Consider the following 17,646-nt stretch of genomic DNA (forward strand, 5'->3'; position numbering starts at 1 on the left):
AGGATGGAGCCAGGTGGGGGTTGGTCTCTTTTCCCAGGCAACTCTCAGTAAGACAAGAGGGCATGGTCTTAAATTGTGCTGGGGGAAGTTCAGATTGGATATTAGAAAGAATTTTTTCACAGAAAGGGTGATCAGACATTGGAACGGGCTGCCTGGGGAGGTGGTGGACTCTTTGTCCCTGGAGACATTTAAAAAGCAACTCGATATGGCACTCGGTGCCATAGTCTAGTGACTGTGGCGGTAGTAGATCAAGGGTTGGACTCAATGATCTCTGAGGTCCCTTCCAACCCAGCCTATTCTATGATTCTATGAAAACTTCTGCTGGAGCTTTTCTTGTGATGTAGCAGTCTTCCCTTGTGTGTTGGGGGGAAGAGCATCATCATGTGGGCTCATCACATTGTGTGTCCTGTTGCTGCCACTCTCCTAGAAGTGACACCCTGTTGGGTGGCCAAGCACCGATGGTGTTTGGGCAGCCCTGGTAATTAATCCAGTGTGGTAGGAGAGCTCTGCCAGATTTCTTGCCCCACAACGTTGGTTTATTCATTTAATGTTAGCTGGGGCCCAGCTGTTTGCATGAAGCCAGGTTTTGGTGGGTCATGTCTGCAAGAAGAAACCCTTGTCACAGTGCCCCTTCCTTTGCATCCTTGGTGAAACTCTGCATACGGTTGTGGCCACAGAGAAGAGCAGAGCTGTGTGCTGCTGCACCCTTGGTCAGGGAAGCTGCATGTGGGCTCTGCAAGGTGACAACTTCTGTCCAGCCATGCAGCATTGCAAAGCAAAGCAGAAGTGGAATAAATTGAATATATGGCAAAAATTATCTGGTTGCCTCCTTGATGAAGTGAAGACCTAGAGGGTTGGGCTGACCTGGACTGGTCATACACATGGTTTTCCTGGTTCATATTTCTTTGAGTTTGGAGCTGCTGCAGCTGCCATTCAGACACAGCCCTACCCTGGTGTTCTTTGCTGTCCCTCACCCTCCAGAGGGATGGGGAGTTTGTGAGCTTGTTGAGGGACCATTCTTCTGTACACTGTGTCTTGTGGTTGCTTGCTTAAATGTTATGTTGTGAAGCTCAGAACAAAGCCATGTCACTTAGAAACATAGAATCACAGAATCATTTTGGTTGGAAAAGACCTTTGGGATCATCCAGTACAAGTGTTAGCCCAGAACTTCCAAGGCCACCACTAAAGGTGGTGGGTAAGGTAAGGTAAGGTAAGGTAAGGTAAGGTAAGGTAAGGTAAGGTAAGGCAAGGCAAGGAAACAGCAGCAGGGGTGTCAGGATCAACAAGGAGCACGTGACTGCTTTCACACACAGTTGTTCCACTTATTTTAAGATCAGAGATCTGGTCCCAGGAAAAAAAAATCAGTGGAGTCATTCCTGCCCATCCAACCCTGATTACTGAAGTTAGTCTATGAGTTAACATGTTTCCAGGTGTTGATAGATATGCACACACATCTATAAAGTCAGAGGGGCCCTTCAGCAGAAAAAAGGGGCAAAGTCTTGCCCTGATTCATACCATGAACATTTGCAGCCATGATAGGTGTGGAGCTGGAGGGTGGAGGATTGAGGTGCAGTGTTAGGAGGTCTGAATTTCAGCTGGATTTCAGTAGACACTGCTTCAGGTGGAGTCAGCAGCCAAACTGGAGCTTGGCTTTCACTGCTTTAAAAACAAGGGGAGTATTTTGTGTGGGGTTTTTTGGTTTTGTTTTTGGTGTTGTTTTTTTTATTATTATTCCTTATTATGTCTTTCAGAAACTGGAAAAATTACATTGAAAGCCACAGCAGTCACTAAGATTGTGGACCTGCCTGCTTTTGGCATAGAATCTTCAGGTCCAAGGTCTGCCCTGAGGCTCCAGCTCACAAGACTGGACTTGCAGAATAACTCCTGGGGAAGGACTCACAGGGAAACTTCAGTATCAAAATTCTAAGGACCCCAGAATAAGAGAAACCAAGATGACAACCAATTTTTCTTTAAAAAACATGGCTTCTAAGGTAATATCAGAATTTTCCTGAGGTTTGACTCTTTTTTTTTTTGAAGGGCTGCAGGAGGCAGAGAAGTTCTCCAGCACTGGCTGAAGCAGGGAGGGAGGATCACCCCATGCCATCGAGGCAGAGCTCAGCTCTTGATGATACAAACTTCTCAAAGTCCTTACCTGTGGATTTTACTTTTTTGTCCACTGGCCTGAAAGCTTAAGTTTTTTTGGAATCAGATGTTCCTTTTATTTAACTGAGAAAAAGGTGGAGTGGTTAATGAATGCTCTCTTGCCTGGTATAGATTCCTAGGGCAGTATCTCTGTAGCTTGTCAGCTCTGAGCTGGGATTCAGTCCAATGACTTCGAATGTGGTTGTTTTAATTTCTGTCCTTGGCCCAGGAGAAAGATAGAGCATGACTAAACTTTTCTGGCTTTGGTTCCAATGCAGTCATGTGAGAGCTTTGGGGGCTAAAGGAAATGCTGAAGAACCTTATTGGAAATGGAAGAGCTTTTTGCACATCACGCTGCAGATGAAAACGAGCAACTTTGGGCAAAATGGAGGGAAAAGATGGTTCTCTTCAGCAGGCCAGAAACCATCCAGCACTTTCCAGTAATGGCAAATGCAAAGGGAAAATGCAAAGAGCATTTGCAACCTTTCTGCTGGGGTGGCCTAGAAACCTCTGCCCTGATCCCCCAGCCCTGGCTGGCCCATCATGAGAGGGTGGGAGCCCCAAGGGATGCAGCAAGGTGGTTGTTTAAGGACTGTTGCAGAGAGGTTACATGGGCTCAGGGAAATGCCTGCTGGTTTTAAGCTGCTCAGGTCATCTGGGTGTTCTCTTAGAGCTGCTTGGTCAACAAACCCTGCAATCTGAGTTCTGCAGGAACTGCCAGGCCAGGAGCTCCCAGATGTGTCACAGCAGTGCAGGCATGGGAGGCTTCAGCAGCAACCTGGAAACGAAGAAAGGGCTGGAACTGACAGTGAAATCATGGGGATAACAAAGTAGATATCCCACTTCTGCTAGTGGCTGTAGGGATAGCTGATCAAGACACTATATAGATATATAAATTTTAAAAGTACAGCACTTACACTCCAGTCACGAACCCCAGAGGCACTGGCAGTAGTCACCCTCCCTTTGAGCAATTAACACGGGCATGGCTCAAAGCTGTCAGTAATGCTGGATTCTTCTTTGTGCTCTTGCTAATAATGCTGATTTTTGCCCTGGGTGTAATTTCACTTGCTGTATGTGTTCCCTTTTCTGTCCCAGGAGGGAAAGGGGGTGTTGCTCTTTGGTGGGAAGCACTGGAGCAGCCCAAGGCCAGTGCAGAAACCTACCTGCAGGACAAGGAGCCAAAAACCTGCAGCAGGTCAGTGCTTGGACCCAGGTGATGGACCTAACAAAATAAAGAATTTTAAATGCCCTGCTGTTTTTCTCCCTGGTGCTGCACACAGGTCAGCCTGAGAGAAGCAGAGCCACTGTCCCTTGGGCACATCGAGAGGGATGCTGGGGAATGCCAGAGCAGTAAGGTGACTGTGTCCTCATTTGCACCCTGATGGCCTTCCTAGGACTCAGGACTCCTGACCTCCTCTAGAGTCCTTTTCAAGGTAAGAGGGGGAACATGTGGTGCATGTTCACAGTCCTTGGAACCAGCCCAACACCTGCTGTCACTCCTCTCTGCCTTTTCAAGTTTTCCTTCAAACCAGTGTAAGGCCTGTAAAAATGCTGCCCTGGGGGTTTCATGTTAAACAAGGTCACACCTCTGCATCTTCCAGGGGCTTGGCTCCAGCTGAGCTCAGCACAGGTGGCAACAAATGCTGCCCAGCTTTGTTGAAAGAAAGGGAAAAAGGGGAAAATGAGGGGCCAAGCTTCACCTCATTTCCTCTTAATCCAGGGAGCTGGTCCTAAGGGGCCCAGTAAATCCATGTCATCCCACTCCTAGCTCATCCCCTGCCTCCCTGCTTAACTTATTCTCTGCTCCCAATACCTTAAAGGATGGAGGCTGAGGTGGGGGAATGTTTCTTGCCTTGCTTATCTGGTCACCACACCACCAGCAGCACTGTGGTCCTGCTGTGTCCGTAGCCAAATCTCACTACCTACCTCATGCACTGTGGTTTTCCCTTTTGGTGTCTGCATGGCTGTCAGTCATTTAAAGGAGTTATACAGCTGTCTGATAGTACCACAATCCAGCCCTGTCACCTCTCCCATCTCACTGACAGAGGGCAGGCTTTTTGTTAGTCCTGGGGCCCTGCCAGCCACCAGCCTGGCTGTCTCCGTGCCCACTTGGGGCAGCAAATAGTCCCTACTCTTGTTTGAAGCTGTTTTGACTGGAACCTGGGCAGTACTTCCATGATTACTGAGACAGACTGGGGCAGTGGGCTAACAGGGACTTGATGAAGTTCAGTGTAGAGAAGTGCAAGGTCTTGCACTTGGGAACAGGAGTGAAGTTCAGACTGAGATCCACTTGGCTAGAGAGCAGCCTTGTGGAAAGGGACATTAGGGCTTAGAAATCCTCCTTTTTGCTCTTTTCTTCCTCTTGTTGTCCCCTCTCTGGGCACAAGAGCCTGATCCTCCACCTTTGGCATGAGCAAGGGTTGCAGTGTCCCATGCTAGCAGGAAAGAAAAGGGAACCCCAAAGCACCCCACATAAGCACTGGCATTATTGTCTCCACTTGCTCAGACAAACTGTTAAAAGCCTTAATTCAGAGGCATCTCAAGGGAGAAGTTTTCAGCCAGCATATAAATCAAAAGTTCACCTGACTTTTTAGCCTCCCATTTGTACCAGTGTTTTAATTCTGTTGGATTTGGCACCCTGTGTTCATTTTCAAAATATTGAAAGACTGAATTAAATAATAAAATATTTTCCTTTGCAGACTTCATTCCCTGGTTTGTGGCCATATTCATACTGGGATAGGAGACCAGTTGCTTCTTTCAGCAAGAAAAGCACACAGCAAACAGTGAGCTAGCTTCTAGGTGATCAGCCATCCTCACTGGTACACGTTTTCTCATTCCTTGTGTGCCTAGAGAAGAATGTGCCCCAAATTTAGGGTCCCCAGTCCCAGCAGAGGGATGTGGACCACAGAGCCAGCTGCAGCATCTGAGGCATTAAATGTGGGTTGGGCCCAGGGTGTACGTCCAAGGAGTGAACTCTCCAAAGCATATAGAAAACTGACTTCTGCTTCATGTCATTTTTTATTTTTAATGGACCACTGTAGTATTTTTAATCCCCTGTAGTATTTTCACCCCATAACAGAGCTGTTTCTGAGCACAGAGGAGGTTCCTTTGTCCATTGTTCAAGGGCTCCTCTGTCACAGCAGTGAGGTGCCACATCACTGTCCCCAGCAGGGGCACAGGGAGTTCCTGCGTTACACCCATCCCCATCCCCCCCTCTGACAGCACACCCAGCCCACTCCAGCCAACCACCTCAGTGATCCACACCACCTCTCTGGGGTATTAAACTTTTATCCTGGTGAGTTTCCCCTTGCCAATATGACATCAGGCTCTTGCCCACAGAAATTAATTTCCTTTTATCGTTGCTGCTACTGATGATTGTGTCAGTGAAGATGAAGGTGTAGCTGCTGGACATACAAGAAAGCGGGATGATTAAAAGAAAATGATAAAAAGAGGCATCAGGAGGGAAACTTTGGCTCTCACATGATATTTTGAGTCAAAGCCTGATGTGTTTCAGCAAACCTAATCAGCCCTGTCTTAGTAGGTGCCCTGTGAATGTGGAGCCGAGCAGCACCTGTGTGGCTCCTCCTCTGGGGATTTTAATGAATTTTAGAGAACTTTCCTGAACCGTAGCACCTTGTTACACACTTGGTGACATTACAGCTGGGCTCAGTAAGCCTGAGTCTATCCCAAAAAGCAGAGAATGCAACCCCAGTTTTGCAGTGCTATGGCACAGGCTCTTTTGTACTGGTAGGAAGGGATGTGTGCATCGAGAGTGGTATTTAGGCATACAGTATTTAGGCTTTCACAGGGGTTTTCTTTTGCTTTTAATTTTTAGACTTGCTTTCTCCTGTCCAGAAGGTTAGAGGAAGGAGGATTGAGGATTTCAGCTTTGAATCAGTTCAGAAGTAGGACAGGGTCCTTTTTTCCAGGGCAGCCCAGCAGCGTGTGGTTACCTGCCAGCTTCACGCCCCAAGCGGCTGCCAGGAAAATCGGGCTGCTCTGCCTGCTTTTAATTTGCTGTAAAATGTTCTCCTGGACGTCTCTTTTGAAAAATGACAGGGAAAACAGCCAAATAAGAAAGCCTTTGAGGACATGTTTGCAGCCTGGCAGTCAACTCTGTGCCTCTGAGAGGTGGAGGAAGGGTTTTGGACAAGCAAAGGGTTTTGCCTTTTCTTTTAATGTGGCAAAGTCCTCAGGAAATCAGGGAGGGTAAAGTTAAAGTGAAATTCGAAGTTTTTCTCATGTTAGGAGATTAAGGTGTTACTAGAAAGCCCTGAGTTTCTTTAAACCCAACTTGAACAGTTGGTTGTTGTTTCAAGAAGATGTTTGGCCATCCCTGTAAAACACGAGCAGCCATGGTAAAGCTTTCTGCAGAAAACTGTGTAAATGAGTTAAAGGAAAAAGATACTACTTGGAGGAAAATATTTGAAATTCTGCCTTGGATCAGCTGATAGCAACCCCTGAGTTTCTGGAAATGATCAAAGCCAAGGGCTCAGAGTGCTCAATGAGTTATTGTCTTATTTTTACCTTTTTCTGAGGATTAGCCACGTTGGTAGGGCTGCAGTGTGTGTGCAGTGTGGGACTCTATCAAAGCTCAGTTAGTGCTTAATGACCAGCATGGTAGGAGCACACTGTGAGTTAAAAAAAAAAAAACGACCACATGTAATTATTGCAAATAGCTTCCCAAAAGCAGCTTCTGTCCAGGAAAAGAGACTTCTGGATAAAACGAATGGTAGCCATTGAACCACTTGGAGCTCCAACAGCCTCATATGTTTTTCTCTTTTCAAAGAGAAGTAACTTAGGGCTGCCTTGGAGAAAGGTGCATCTCGTGGGTGTCCTTGGGGTGCTGGATAGGGAGGGTCATGATTTAGGGGGGTCTGAATCCATCTGGGTCTGCATTGGCTGCACCTGAGCTGTAAGAAGTTTTCATCCCTCCCAAGCACTCATCTGTTTCCCAGCATTTTGACACCTAAAAGCTTCCCCAGAGGCCAAGAGCCCTACAAAGACCAGACACTGACTGTGCAGAAAACAGTCTAGGGCTTTGCTGCTGCCCTTTCCCCTCCAAAAAGTCAGTCTGCAGAAGCTGTAAGGATGTAGTAGGGATTTGGTAGTGAGCCTCCAGCAGCATCTGCCCTTGAAAGAAAGGGTTGTAAAATATTTTTCATTTTAGACAAAGTTCCTCCTCCAACAAGACTTCACTTTCTCTGTACTGTGAGGAGATGATCATGGACTTTCAGTGCTGCCTTGTGAACCTTTGACCCTTTCCAGAGAATAACTACCTCCATTGTCTCTATACCAAGAATATACAAAGCCATCAGCTACAAACAAAAAGCCCTCAAAATGCTTTGCCACCCAAGCAAAAGCTGCTTTTGGCATGGTGGTTGCCCTCCAAAAAAAACCCAGGCCCTGGGACCTGCCTCAGCCCCTCCACTACCAGGGAGTGGAGCCTGCAGGAGGGTGCTGAGTGTGAGTACAAACCTGTTCTGCTATTATTTCAATATACTCTGAGAAAAGTAGTTGCCTTTTTGCCCAAAGAGTGTTGGGAACTCTTTGAGGTAAAGATGTGACCAGGAGGAAGCCTGGAAGCTACCCTCTCCTTCTTTGTCCAGCCCTGCATATGTTCAGCTTCCTTGAGTTGGACCTTCAGAGGCAATTCATGACCCATGGAGAATTCCCTGTTCTTTGTGCTGTCCAGCACTGGACTGAGGATTCACGCCATGGTGTTCACTGGGAAGCTGGCTGGAAGATCCTCCTTGGGCACCATGGCATCATCTTTCCAGCTCTTCCAAAGTCCACTATGGGCCACTAGTGACATTCCAAGGGCTTTAAAACTGGGAAATAACAGTGACCTCCAGAGAGAGCCTGATGTCACAGGATTTTTCAGCTTGATTTCCAGAGCAGTGGTTTGGATATGCGTCAAACTTCTGACTGCTTTTTCCAAGTGGAATTGTTGCTTGGGATTTTTTGTCTTTTTTTTTGCCTTTCTGGACTCTCCCTTCCCCCGCACTTCGACCCTCTTGTGCAATAGATGTCCCTTTGCAGATACATCTGTGAAAAATGCAGAGATTTCCTGAGAGCAGTGCAGTGGAAATTCCTGTGACTTCTGGTGTAGACAGACATGTAGGGAGATGAGGAGGAGGAGGAGGGGGCAGCAGTTTGGGAGAAGACTTCTCTGCAGAAACCAATCCTCTCAACTCATCCTCTCCAATCTGTACCTACAAAAGGGTTATTCAACACATTTGAAACCAGACTTGTAGATAGACTCGAACACTTTTGTGCTTCTGGCAGGCTGGAGACTTGCAAGTGGGTCTTGAACCTCTCCACGTTTGGATTCAGCCAGCCCTGACCATGCATACTGCTTTCTGAATTGCAGATGTTCTCCCAAGCTTCCAAACATCCAGGTGATGGAAAAAATGAATAATTTGGGTTGGAAAAGACCTTTAAGATCAACAAGTCCAACCATTAACTTCCAAGGCCACCACTACACCATGTCCCTCAGCACCACATCTACAGCGCTTTAAAATTCCTCTAGGGATGGGGACTCCCCTGATCAGCCTGTGCCAGGGCCTGAGAACCCTTTCAGGGAAGAAATACTTCCTAACATCCAATCCAAACCTTCTGAGGCCATTTCCTCTTGTTTATCACCCGTTCCTTGGGAGAAGATTCCCTTGCATGTCTGAGAAAAGCCAAAGGAGTGAAGGCATGATGGAAGCTCATTGGCAGTCCTGGCTTTTAGTGGCACTTGGCTGCCACCACTTGTGCCAGCTTCTTTCATACAAGAAACTCACCACATGCAGCTTGTCATACGCCTGGAAGAACCCCGTGGGATGCCCAGCTGGGGTTGTGCAGCACCTAGGGGTAGTGAGGAAGGCTTTGCAAACCCATCCATGGTGAGGAGCTGCCCCTATAGAGGGAAACTCCTCTGGGAAAAGGCTTGAGCCCATGGCTTTGAGAAGAGGAGCTGGGACCATGGGCACCTGGGGGCAGCACAGAATTGGGTGGAATGTGCTTGAGTCCCCTGCAGGAAAGAGTTGAGTTCATGGAAACAGGCTGTCAAAGAAAATATGGGAGAGGGGATGTTCTCCCCATCCTTACGTGACTACCAGCATTTGGCAGCCCCACAATGGAACACAGCTGTAGGGACACTGCACAGGGCTGAGCCAAGCACAGCCTCCACTTATGCAATGCGTTTGGCTCCAGATTACTAACAAAAAATGCTTTTTCATTCCCCAAAATAAAATAAAATAAATAAATAATAAAAGAGGCAGCATTCTAGCAGCTGCCTCTTGCAGTGGCAGAAGAAGAGAAATGGGAACTAGGTGCCATTTTCAGTGAGCTCCTTTCTAATCAAGAGACACCAAAAACTGAGTTCTCAAACTGGGGGCTTCGTATGGAACAGGTGAAATGGGCCAGGGACACCTTAAAGGGATTAAAACCACTACTGAATGACACCTAACTTGGGGGAAAACACCCTCTGGAGTCTTAAATGGAGACATCCCAGTGATGATCACTGCTTCCCCATGCCATGGGTTGCTGCAAGCCTATTTGGAAACTGTCCCGATCCATTTTCCCTAGGGGGAAAGTGCTAAAAATGGGAGGGAGCCCTCAAATCAGGCTCTTTAGGCTGGTTAGTCACATCCCTGAGTCTATGCAGGCAGGCTGCCCAGCTTCCCTCCTAGCCTCTCACTTTCAGTGTGAAGTTGCTTTCCATACCAAGCACTTCAGCGCTCACTGAAATCTTCCAAACAGCAGAAATGTTTCTAGCACTAATGAGGCTTTTGCACTTGGCTGCTAAACCCAGGTGATTCACCCTGTCCTGCTGGGAAGGGGGAAAAGGGGCATTTCAGGTTGCCTTGTGAGGATGTTCTGATCAGTTCTATTCCACGAAATAACCTCCCTTGGGAGTGGAATTGCAGTTCCTCTTGCAGGAAGAATTGTCACATATTTCCTGCAGCTATGGGCAACATGCAGACACCACCTCATGTGGCTACCACCAATGCTAAGGTGCCCCAGCTGCACTTAGTCTGGGTTATACCACAGTGCAACAAGTTGTTACTGTTCCCAGAGACCTTGTGGGCTTGCCCACTGCAGTTTTTCAGGGTAGCATTTGCATTTTTAAGTTCCCCTTTGGGCAATCTGCTGCTTTTAGTCCCAGATGGACACCTACAACCTGCTCTGCATCAGCTGAAGATGCTCTTCTGCACTCCTTTGGTGCAGAACTCCAGCTTCAGAGCTCTTGGAGGTGCCTCTCTTCCCTTCTCCCTTGGCTCCTTCCAACCTCCAGAAAAAATACCATTCAATAAAAGAGCTGAGCCCAGTCCCCTGCAGGGACCCAGCACCCCAAGCAGGAGCAGGGGGCCAAGCTCGATGGCTTTTCCAAAATAATTTCTGGTTTTCTAGCAGCCTTAAAAAAATGAGCTGGGGCAAAATGCAGTGCCATGAGAGCAGCAGAGCTGTGGGTTGATGGGAATTGTCAGGCTCCCTGTATTTAATCCTCCTGCTGCAAAAATGCCTCTTTTCAACCACTGATCATCTTTTGCTTAGAAAACCATGCTTGCCACAAAATTTGACAGATTTCCGGGGGAAAAAAAGTGTGAGTACTGAGGGAACATATATAACTTTCCTGTCCAAATGGCATTTGTTTAAACTTCTTGGTTGCTAGACAGTAAGCAGTAATGCTGTCATCTGAGATTTATGTGCAGCTAAACTATGCTGTAATGGCTGGAGCAGGGGAGAAGCATCAAGCAGGGCAGGGGAGCCCAAAACATGGATACACAGAGGGGCAGCCACAGCTGCCCAGTTGGTTCTAAAACTGCATATATAGCAGTCAATCTAATGCAATACACACTTTTTTTTCATTAACTTGCAATGAAACCTCACCATCTGCAGAATTAATCACTGCTAGGACTGAGACAAGTATCACAGGAAAAAATAAAGTACTGCTTTCATCCCTAGAAACTTTTATTCTGGTTTGTCAGTGCCCACCATGCTCACAACTTTACAGATTCCATTTCCAGGCTATATATATTAATTGCTTACACTCTTAAAAATTTTCTACACTTTTTTCAAGAGTGAAAGCTTATTTGGTCTTCGCCCACTAGGATATCCTAAAATTGAGATTCTTGTGTCTCAGATGAGATTCCCAGCAGCACACAGGGGTTCCTCCACCCACCTCAGCTGGGTTTGATGGAATCAAGAGTTGTATTACTTTCCTGGGTATTTCCCTGCCTAAGAGTCTCTGGGAATTTCCATTGCTTACTTCAGGCAGTGAAACCACTCCATGAGGTTTCCCTTCAGCAGGGCCTTCCAAAAGCTGTTCATCACAAGTGGCCAGAAGATGCCTCATCCCCAGAAAGAACCTGGACAAGGCAGAGGCCATCTCTGTCCCACACATTGCTTGCTCCCTGGGTGGTAAAAATTTCCAGAAGATGGGTGCCTTGGCCTCATTCCCCCTATAACTGCTCTTCCCCAGGCCCACTTTCCTGGAGACCACAGCAAAAGCCATCTCTATATGCAACTCTTCAACCATCTGCCCAGGTTCTATCTTTATAATATCAGATTTCAATAGAGTAACAGAGTGAGGTCATTACAGGGGGGCTGCACTTTTATTTCTAAAAGGTCACTGTAGCAGCAAAGGTTGAAGCAAAACATATATTTCACCAAAGCAAATTTTCCTGGCTGCTGGGACTCATTTTTCTTTAGGAGCTGACTTTGGAAGACAGCAAAGTAGCAGGCAATAGAAATGGAACGTCTTTCTCTTTGCCCTGTCTGCTCCACCATCTCTGCAACACTCGAGATAGAAGTTGGACATCTGGTTCAGATCTGCTTTAAGCAGAGAGAGAAAGGCTGCTCTTGCTCCCTCATAAATCACTCCACAGATGGAGCAAAGTCCCAGCCATTTCCCAGGGCTCTTTCCCCTCCTATGGAGACTTTCTCCATAGGTTTTGTGTTGGGAAGGGCTGCACCACCAGCGAGCTGCCTGCTGCCATTTGGGGAGCAGTGCCCGGCTGCAGGGCTGAGGCTGTGGGTGAGTGGCAAGGGCTGAGAAATTATTGTGGTCTGAAAATTGTCTCAGGCTTAAAGCCCTGGGGATGCTGGTGTCAGTGGTAGGAACACCAGCACTTGCTTGCTGTGAGCTCCTTGCAAGATGCAGCTCCCTGGCAGCCAGCACCATCCCCCCGGGGGACTTTTGGGCAAAGAGGAGCTGTAGCATGTGGGCAGAGAGCAAACAAGCACCTACATATTCTAGCACCTTCCAAATCCCCAGATCTCAACTTGCCATCTCCTTGCTACCCAGAGGTTTCCTGCTTTTAGGGTAGGGAGATGTTTTGTTCCCATAGCAGAAGCAGGAGGTTGAACTTTCTGAACCAGCAGTAGCTGCACAGAAACCTGTGGCTGAGGAAATGCCCACACCTATGTCTCAGTTATCTAAAGGTTCTTTTCTCCAGGCTCAAATACTTCAAATTTACCTGCATCTATGCTGAAGAACTTGGATATGCTCCTAATTTCCAGGAACACCTGGTACCAAACACAACCTTTCCCTGAAAATCTTGGCCTTGCACTGACCACATGTGAAGTTCGGGCATTGCTTTGATGTGGTCCTGCTGGAAAACCCACTTTAACTGAAAGGAGTTCTGCAGGTACATGTGCACATTTACATATTTAGTCTGGCTTCTTTTACTGATGTTTTAAACTTAATACTGGCTAATAAAATCTGTGAGAACCACTTTGCCTCTCCTTGTAAAGGTTTCTCAAGAAGTTATGATTAAATGCAAAGCATTAACCAAGCATCAGATGGTGGTGCTATCCTAAATTTAAGGGTCTGGCTGCAATGGTCTGCAACATGCTGTAGTCTTCATTTGTGTGTTACCATATGTATTGAAAATGTCTGTGTTCTGGTGGTGAACCCTGTGATGTTTCACTACCAGACTCGTAGCTCACTTGCATCAAAGAGCAGCCTGTTCATCCAAGCCCCTCCAGGTTTCAATGACAGCGAGATTTGGGACTGGCTATTGCTTTCTGGGAACAGGTTAGACAAACCTTTGCAGGGCTCATGTAGGTCAGGTAGACCCTGTCTGGGACACCCACAGAAAGTCCAAGAGAGTCTTGGATTTAATGCTTTATCTTCAAGTATCAGTGCTAGTTCTGTTCCAGACAGCAAAGCCACCAGACTTTATTTTACCAGTGGCCCTTCTCACAAAGTATTTCACACTAAGGTTGCCACAACCTTACATCCCCTCCTGGCAGCCATCAGAAGATGTAGATGGGATGTCTGCGTAAGAAGTGATGCTTAGAGGACTGTGTCCTCTGGATGACAGCACATACATCTATAACTTCCGTCTTGAGTTCATAAATCCAGTGTCTGTATTTCTTTTAGGATGCTGTTAAGAAATGGTTTCACAAGGGGGTGGGAATTCTTTAGCCAGAGCTGATTTGGCTGGAAAAAAGAATAAACCACATTAGGAGGGAAACCTCCTCCACTAACAGGGTGGGGCTTGGCAACTGGAGGAATGCCAGCTGGACCCATAGCACCAAGGTGCTAATAATTGGTGGTGGGAGATGGCAAAGGCCACCCCAAAAGCAGCAGGGCACAATGTCAGGGCTGCCCATCAGCAGCCAGGAGTGGAGCATACTGCTCGAGGCTCTACTGGCCCATGCTGAGCTATTTTTATTCCTGGTCTGGTCCCGCAGCAACTCAGGCAGATGCTCTCCCAGCTGCAGATGACTTCCATGTGTAACCACTTGTGGCTGCTGGCTGGGGGCCCAGCCATAACGTGCTTCCTTAAAAGGCCTGGGAGAAGCAACTCCAACACCCACGGCCCCAGTGATGGGAGGGGATCGGGGGCCCCTCCCCAAGCCACCCGCTCCACCCAGCAGGCTCTGAAAACACCAGCTGTGCCTTCGGATCCAGAGAGCTGCACGGGCCCTCAAAAGCAGCTTTCCCAAGAAATGGAGGCAACCCTGGAATTGGGAAAATCCCTCCCATGCTGCAGAGGGGTGGGAGGCCAGAGGGAAGAATGATGTGTGGGTCACACCAACCCGACTGTAACTTTTATATGGTGTGAGAGAGGAAAAAAAGGGGACTTTGATCTGCCCCCATACACAGTGAAGTGCAGGGCAGGCAGACAGCAGAACATGGACAGTGCAAGATCTAACTATGTAGTGAAATGAGGCAATCAGGTTTTGCTAATTACAAGGTGGGAGGTGTGAGCTGAGCTTGCATTTGGAAGCTCACCTTTTATTGGCCCCCCAATCCTGCTCATGCGCAGCTGGGGTCAGCCCTAGTTGGGCACAGGTGGGCTTAACACAAGCTCACACCTCCCACCTCATAATTAGCCACACCTGATTGCCTCATTTCACTACATAACTATGATAATAAATTTTTAAGAAGTCAGCCATGCCCTCCTTTTTAATGAAGCCCTTGAAATGTACTTGAGAGGGTGCCATATAACCAGCACAGCTTCTCAAGTGAAGCTGCCCAGGCTTGGTTCAGTCCCAACCAAGCAGTGTCCCTGCCATCTCCAGCCCAGGGGAGTTGTCTTGGCACTGATGGGCATTCTGAAGAGCTGGGTGAAAGAGACACACAAAAATCACTGGGAGCTGGATGGGACCTCCAAGTGCCTTGATCCAACAGTCTGCCCAAAGTGTGGCAGCTGAGGACAGGTCACTCTGCACCATGTACAGCTGAGTTAAAATTTCTCTAGGATGGAGATTTCACTGCCAGCTCCCAAGACATCCTAGTTTCCACCTTTTTTCCAAGCTGGAAAACTCCAGGTTACCAGAAGCATCTCAGTGATGTTCCCCTAAATATCCTACTACATCCATTCTCCCCTTAAGGACCCCAATGGGATTTCCTTCCAAGTAAGTACTTTCCAGACCCTGGAAAATGACTGCACTAATGCCCACTATGGCTTAGAGAAAAAACATGAGTTTCTCAAAACCTCCATTAGATTTTATTTAAAAGATCTTTTTATAGACTTCCTCACATGGAATCCACAATAAAAATAAAATCCCCTCCCACCCACCACTGCCCCTTCCCAGATTTCTTTAATTTGTATTTTATAAAACATACAACATCAGAGGAATGCCAGGGACATCCTACACCACAATTTAAAAATTTGTTAACCGAGGCCTTGGTCCCAGCAGTGCATTTGCACTGTAAAGTTATGCTCAGTTATGAGAACAACAAAAGCAAGCATGTAACAGCTGCAGTGACATTATTAGAGGGGTTTTTTTGTCTCATTTTCATGCTGCCTTGGATAGGCAGACTGCCGGAATTGGAATGAAAGGGCACTTTGGAGATGTGTTGGGAGACAATGACAGCTGCACTTAGGTAAATATTAGGTAATGTTGAAGCTATACAATAAAACCTGGACACACGTAGCACTCAGTCCACAAACAGTTTAGCACCATGTTGATAGGTCATGCAGCAAAACACTTTCTTCAAGGTTTGCTTGGAAATTAAAAGCATGAAATAGTACAGTGCAAGGTCATCTAATACCCTTAGCTTCTATAGGGGTAAGGTGGCAACGGTGGATGCTCCTGGCTATCTCAGAGGTATATGTTGTCAGGGTGCTGGCTCTATGTTCCTATCATCGTCACCATGCCAGGCTTGATGTTACCTGAAAGGGATTGATGGAGAAAGAGAAAATAAAAGAGGTTATGCCATGCATGGGAAGCCATGAAGTTTATCAAAGGAGGATAAACGGAGTTCATTGCAATGGAGTCCGAGCCCCAGAAGCAAGCACACAACAGCCATGCCCCTGGCTGGGAGTGCCAGGGAATTGGCCAGCCCCTCTCCCACCAGGTGGGTGCTGCTTACCAGGGACACAAACTTTTTCACATTCTTTCTGTGTGTTAAATCTGTTCTCGTTGCCTCCACAGCCACCGTACCAGAACCGGGCGCAGCTCTTGGTCTTGGGATCATAGTACCATTTCAGCATAAATTCCCTGCAGGTCCCCTCATCTTTTTGCAGCTGGCAGATATCTGTGACTGTGAATAAAAGCAGGAGCAAGAAGTCAGCAGTCTCACTCCTGGCTGCAGCATGGCCTCTCTGAATGTATTTGCATGGCAAAGTGATGCCCGTGAGCAGGACTGGCATGCACTGGCATGCAAGGTGTGAAAAGGCAACCACAGCAGAGACTTTGCAAGTCTCCTATGACTGAGTCCAATCTCTTTGTTTGTAGTGAGAAGTCTGTCTTTGGAAATAGCACCCATCCACAAACCCTCATGCACATTGCTGCAGAGAGGTGCTGAGATGGCAGAAGAGCACTGCAGGTCAGTGGTTGTCTCCAGATCCCCTATATTTGCAGGAAAGGAGTTAGTAGGTCTCAGAATTGTGAGAGGACTGGGTGGGCTGCAAGGGAAAAAGTATTGGTGCCATCATTTTCCCTTTAAAAACCCTGGCTTCCTCTTGAAAAAGAAACCTTAGATGTGAAGATACTCCCAGACCTGCCACACACTGCCCCCTGGCATCCTGCATCCCTTGCTTGGTCAGCAGGCAACAAAATAACAAAATATTTGGATGGGCTAAAATGGAATTGCCAGATCAAATTTTAAAAATCAAGTGAAATCCCCTGCTATTAACAACCTGTTCACCATCAAGTCACAAAAAAGGCACCCCTTGCACACAGGGATGCAGAGGCAGCTCATGCCAGCTCTGCCCCCCACACAATTATCATCATTCATTGCTGTTTGTCCTGTTTGTTACCGTAGCCCTGAGTCAGGCAGATCCCAAAATTTTCTGGTATCAACCTCATTGCTGCCATTTAACAGTGGTACAGCTTCAAGCTGCTGGTGTCCAGCCTTGGGCATGAATAAAGACTGTAAGTAATCAGTCAAACAATGAAATCAGTAACACAACCAGCAGTGAAAAAATGAGTGGGGTCAAGGGGGAGTCACACAGACAAAGCATGGAGTTCCTCTTTGCTAGAGAGGTATTTGCAATGGGGAGCCTTTTAGTAAATTAAGAAAAAAATGTCTTTTACCTTCTTTTTTTAAATTAATTTTTTTCCAAAAGCAAAGCTAAACTAATGTATACAAAGTACACTGCTGGGGAAAATCAGGGCTTGAAGTTATCTTCTGATAATCCTATCTTAGGATCACACCTTTGTGAACCTTAGGTGCCAGAAATGGAGCTACTTAAAGGACTAACAGCCCCAAGTCTTCTGCAGTCCTCTTGTAACCACTTGGGACCCCCAGGAATAGCTCTTTGGTGACAGCAAAGATGCTTGAACTGGCTGTGAGCCTCCGAAACTCACATGGAGTCAGGATTTTCCAAAGTAGAGAGCTCAATGCTGGTAAAAAATAATATTGTATTCACTTTTCTATAATTCTGCCTGCTCCAAGCAATAAGAAAAAGCAATTAGTAACAAATTGGAAGGGGCTGAGAGATCTTAACCAGGTTTCATCCTACCAGAACCAGAGGCCCAACAAACCAGAGCCCCATTCATACTTACAAATTAATACAGGAAAGAATATAGAGGTACAGGGTAAATATGTAT

At 46.9% G+C, this 17,646-nt stretch overlaps 1 protein-coding gene across 7 annotated transcripts in view; it reads right to left on the reverse strand.

The window, feature by feature from the left end:
* Positions 1–15,177: 15,177 nt before the first annotated feature.
* The window catches only part of COL6A3 (collagen type VI alpha 3 chain), a 61,385-nt gene continuing 58,916 nt past the window's right edge, over positions 15,178–17,646 (reverse strand). For all 7 annotated transcript variants that reach the window (XM_030454187.1, XM_030454186.1, XM_030454184.1 and 4 more), the window contains 2 exons: positions 15,965–16,135; positions 15,178–15,764 (listed from right to left, as the gene is read on the reverse strand). In XM_030454187.1, coding sequence (XP_030310047.1) covers positions 15,724–15,764; positions 15,965–16,135 — 212 coding nt within the window. In that variant the 3' untranslated portion in view covers positions 15,178–15,723. The remainder of the gene's footprint in view (positions 15,765–15,964; positions 16,136–17,646) is intronic.

Source organism: Calypte anna, chromosome 7, assembly GCF_003957555.1.
Source record: "Calypte anna isolate BGI_N300 chromosome 7, bCalAnn1_v1.p, whole genome shotgun sequence".
Classification (NCBI taxonomy): domain Eukaryota; kingdom Metazoa; phylum Chordata; class Aves; order Apodiformes; family Trochilidae; genus Calypte; species Calypte anna.